Consider the following 5377-nt stretch of genomic DNA (forward strand, 5'->3'; position numbering starts at 1 on the left):
ATTTATGACAGAAGAGTACGAAAATAAAAGAAAATCATATTTCTCGTTTATTTTATCATAAAGGTATACTTTTTTCTTTGTTAAAATAAAGAGAGGAATCCTTTCTTTCAAAAAATATGAATTACAACATTTTCACAAAAGACTTTTTAAGATATTACCTGTTATGCATGTCGGAATTGTAAAAAATACGACAAGAAAAACAGGATGATACTTACATTGTGCTCCTTTATAATTTTTCATGCGAGATGAATTACAATGAATTTTCCTTCATTTTAAAGATACAAGTCATATAAATTAAATACCTGTTGATTTTGAATGTGATTTGACATTTTTGGTACTTTTTAGCGCATATTTGGAGTAGAACAATAATGTCTGAAAATGTCTATTTTTAGCATTTCACACTGTTTTTGCACGTGCTTTTGTGTAAAAATAAGCATATAAAGGTATTGTTTTTAATACCTAAAAATTAAGAGCAAGTGGTAAGGAAAAATGTCAAAGTTTTGAAAATTTTCACACAAAGACTTTTGGACATAGGTCCCCCCTTAATTGCAAATCTTTGTGTGTTTCGTATTATTCAATCAAGATAACGATAGTTTGACCCTGACTGTTGCCATTTTGTACAGGCCCAGATGTAATAATAATACCCTCGGGGTAATATCTACCTGTCAGGTGACGGTCTACAGTGAGTAGTTTTCAGACACGATACAGGTTCATTTCCGTAAGACCGCGGAACATTAACTGGCAAAATTGGAAATATACAGCTTACGTCATTTCTATCTGTTACAATCAAAACATTCAGTGATAGACAATGAAATGGGCGGGTACAATTCGATGCGGACAGGGGAAAACATCGGATTGAAATTGCAGATCGAAATCCACCTCAGCTACGCTAAAACGCACATTGTTACTGAATGACCCAGAAGACAAAAGAAGACAAATAATTTCAATTTTGTTACAGTTTGAATTTTTTGGTACAGTGTTTTAAATAAATTAATATCTAAGGGACAAATATTTCATTTCTGTTTGGTAAATATATGTATATCTTTGTATTGGTGGTTGGGGGGGGGAGGGTTGAACGATTTTTAAATAAAGTTGTCCAACAGTTTTCAGTGAGAATAAATAAGTATAAAGCTCATGCACTCTTATAATCCTAGAAATAAAATATATTGTCATGTTAAGCCATGACCTGACTCGACAATTTTTACCCCCCCCCCCTTCTAGAATCAAATATCTCCTGAAAAATAATCTTTGTCTTCTTTGATCTTTCGCGTTCTTAAAATCATAAGCTAAAACTCATATTAATGTGAACTTGAAACAAATGATTTGGGGGTTAAAATTAGTTGATTTTTGGATCATACATTCACTCTTTGCTTTGAAAACAGCTAAAGTGGATTGAAAATGAATTTCGATCTGCAATTTCTATCCGATGTTTTCCCCACGTCCGCGTCGAATTGTACCCGCCCATTTCATTGTCTATCACTGAATGTTTTGATTGTAACAGATAGAAATGACGTTTAAGCTGTATATTTCCAATTTTGCCAGTTAATATTCCCGGTCTAAGATTCAAAAACTTCTTAATGAGGATAGTCATGTCATTTGGATGGATTTTAGTCAGGAACATTTTATTTTTGTGGACATTATTACACATTTGTTTTAGGTGGTAAAATTGATAAATATATCTCCTTAAAGCAAAGAATTCCATAGAAAACGAAAAGCTGGAAAAGAAAGGTTTACGATTGGATATACATGTACACTACTTGAGCAATATAGGACAGTTCCAACGTATTTGAACTTCTTAAAAAAGATCATACTTAGACTCTTTGCTGTTTCCTGGCAATCAGTCCATTTCTGTTTAAAAAATTAAAAGAAGAAAATTTTATTGTTCTCACTTCTCAATGAAAATTCTGAAAGAGTACCAGTGAAATGGAAAATTTCCAAAATATTCAATCAATTAGTAGACATTTCTTAAATTTCTCTTTTACTTTTGATTTTAATTAATTTTTTTCATGTTTTAATTTTGGCTTCAGTTGAATAATTCAAAAAAAGACAGGGGAAGAGAAAGAAATTTTTCTTCCTGTATAATTTATGAAACTAGTAGATTTTTTACTTTAGCAGATCAGGTCCATTGTTCATTGTAAGTTTTTACAAATCATTGGTAATATTTGTAATAATTTATGCAACAATGGAAGATTACTAACCCATGAAGTTTTGGGTTGTGGTGTACCAAGTGATTTGGTACAGCAAAAATCCTTTGTTGAGGTGAAAAACATGTACTAAATTATGTAGGAAGGAAACAACTCAACTGAAAATTGAGCATTTCAAACCAAATTAATTTTGGGGAATAGAGATTTTAAAACAACCTGTTATGAGGGAATCAAAGGAAATTTTCTTTTTTTTATTTATAAAAGTATAAAAAAAATAAGTTATTGGGGTAGATCTTAAAATATTTATTTTCAAAATCATACCGGTGTCTGCCCGATGCGTACCCAAATCTAAAAATATTTATAACTGATACCCAAAAAAAAATATTTTAAATGGAATTAAATTTTGAAATTTTAAAAACTATGCAACAGGCTGATATAAACAGGTAGGAAAAAGTGTTTGATAATTCACAACAAATAAATTAAATTTTGTATATTTAGGGTAATATTTGAAAAATGTCTAGACTCGCTACTGACCGGATATCGCGGGGAAAAAACAGTACAGGGATTTACAACGCACTTTGAAAAATTACGCACTTTGAAAAAAAAAATTTTAAAATGGTTAAAATTTGGGGGCCCAAAAGATTTTAAAAAAATAAATTTTTTTAAAATGGTTAAAATGACCATATTAACGCACTTTGAGAAAAATGTAAAGATTGATCAAATTTCCCCAAATAATCGGTATGTAAAAACAATCCCGGTTTTGACAACTTTTTAAGAAAAGTCACTATGATAAAAAACAATCCTGGTTTATAATTTTTAAGAAAACACTTAGGACCTAGATATTGAGTTTTAAATATTAATTGGAAAAATAAATTAAGGGAAAAATTAAAGGGTCTTGAAAAAAAATGACGATTATTTAATTATTAATTGTTTCTTCTTTTTTTAAATTCTATTTTTGAAAGAGATGTAAAAGGGATATAGGGGGCCTACAGAGGACAGCTTCAAGAAACTTACATTTATCATAATAAAAAGGAGCCAATTTGATTGTTCAAAACTATGAAAATTCTTTCTCTCAACGTTTTACTTACTTAAAAAATTTTTAGTTTTCATCTGTTTTAATTAACTCATTTATTATTAAAATTTTCAACGTCATACCAGTTAGGTAAATATATAATTATTTGAATGCTTTGAGTATAGCATAGACATCGCGACGGGGGGATGGGCCTGGGGTGGGTATGGGGGGCTAAGCCCCCCCCCCCCACTTATTTTGGAAAGATATATACATCGTATAAGCATTGAAAATGCAGCGTACCCTTTTTTTAGGTTTATTGCTCCCCTCCCCCGTTTGTTACCGACACCTATGTATTGGAAAGATAAAGATTTGGACTGAGGGATCTTATACCCGTCTTCTCCTCTTTTCGACGGGAGTAAAATCAATTCATTTTTGAGGTTAGGGTTAGGCTTGACTAAAATATGATTTTTTTTTCAAAGTGCGTTAAGTGTCTCCATGGTAAATATATTGATGTAGACTCTTAACGCACTTTGAAAAATTTTTTCAAAGTGCGTTGAGTTGGTCCCAAATTTAACGCACTTTGAAAAATGTTTTCAAAGTGCGTTGATTTTGTCCCAATTTTAACGCACTTTGAAAAAATTTTTCAAAGTGCGTAATTTTTTCAAAGTGCGTTGCCACAAGGCACGTAGGGAGTATACTGACTTTAGCAATAGATAGTATGCGTTGATCAAATACTGTGTATATTAAAATTTAGTTTTAATATTTTTTTACACCAAAATCTTTCGTAAGATGGATAAAAAAATCTAAAGGACTGTGTGGAATCTATCAAGGCAAATGATAATTACGAGCAGATTAAAAAAAACAACAAAAACAAACAAATGTCTTCATTGAATGATTAACCTTGTCTTTAAATGGAATTTAAAGCAAAAGTTACACATGCTGCAACCTAAACCTAGAATTTATGGAGTATTTCGTCTGCTTTTAGATTGAATTGGTAGGAACTTTGTAACATTGCCAAAGATGGCCACCAGTACAACTAGAGCACAAGACGTTATCCTGTGTCACCTTTGTGACAGGAGACCCGCCCTTCTTCACTGTAATCCCTGTCAGGTCAACTTATGTGAAGAATGCGTCGGAAAACACTATATGACGTCATCGTCCTCCAATCACGAAATTGTCAAATACCGAGAGAGAAAATTCCATCTTTCATTTCCAAACTGCAAAGCTCATAGTTGCGAAAAGTGTACTGTTAAGTGCCAGAACTGTGATGTAGAAGTTTGCCTCAAATGCCTCAGCGGAGCCCATAATGGGCATAAAATTATTGAAATCAAGGACATTGTTGATGAAAAGAAAAAGCTGGTGGAGAAAGACTCAGCTTATCTAAAGGAAGATATCATTCCAAAATTTGAAAAAGCAGATACAGAATTAGAATCGAAAATTGCGGCTTTAAATGCTAAATGTGACGAATTAGAACAGTCAGTCACAAAGCATGGGCTAAAATGGCAGCGATGCATTGAAGAAATCGTAGCGAAAAACAAGAGAGATATTGCAGAAATGAGAGGAAATGGCATAAAGAAATTAAAAGAATACCAAAAAGAAATCAAAAATAATCTTGCAAGACTGAATAAAATTGCTCTGGAGAACAAAAAGATTTCTCAGTCCATGGACGTTAGTGACATCACAAGATATGAAAGCCATATTCAGAAGTATCTTAATATCTCCTTACAAATAGATCTGGAACTACCAGCTTTTGCTTCCAAGGACATAGATAAAGGTAAACTTTACCAAGATTTTGGGAAAGTAAAGGAACCTAGATCCAAACAGAACCGATCAACAGATTAGATGTATCCAGTGCGCTTCTAGACAAAGCCATAAAAATCGCATCCTTCCACACTGGAATAACACCGTTGAATAGGATTGCATGTGTAAATACAGAGGAGGTGTGGGTAACGGGGAAGAATCTTAAAACCATCACTCGTATTAACGTACAAGGTTCTGTACAGGAAACCATAACTTCTACTTGTCGAAATCATCCTACTGATATTTCAGTTTCAAATGAAGGACATCTACTGTACACAGACTTTGAAAATCAAATAATTAATGATGTCCACAGACAACAGCACAGATTACAACACCACGATTATGGAAACCAGTAGGACTGTGTTGCACAGAATCAGGTGACGTACTGGTCAGTATGTGTACATTTAATGAAGAACATTAT

At 32.6% G+C, this 5377-nt stretch overlaps 1 protein-coding gene across 1 annotated transcript; it reads left to right on the forward strand.

Moving 5' to 3' along the window:
* Nucleotides 1-4176: 4176 nt before the first annotated feature.
* On the forward strand, nt 4177-4998 carry LOC134277038 (E3 ubiquitin-protein ligase Midline-1-like). Its single transcript, XM_062759309.1, has one exon. It carries the CDS (start codon nt 4177-4179, stop codon nt 4996-4998), a length of 822 nt encoding a protein of 273 aa, XP_062615293.1.
* The last annotated feature ends 379 nt before the right edge of the window (nt 4999-5377 follow it).

Source organism: Saccostrea cucullata, unplaced genomic scaffold (assembly GCF_032062105.1).
Source record: "Saccostrea cucullata isolate Sc308-1 unplaced genomic scaffold, CSIRO_AGI_Scuc_v1 ctg6821, whole genome shotgun sequence".
NCBI lineage: Eukaryota > Metazoa > Mollusca > Bivalvia > Ostreida > Ostreidae > Saccostrea > Saccostrea cuccullata.

Excerpts from the sequence above, each read along its gene's own strand:
- LOC134277038 (XM_062759309.1), top strand. The coding sequence starts at position 4,177 with ATGGCCACCAGTACAACTAGAGCACAAGACGTTATCCTGTGTCACCTT.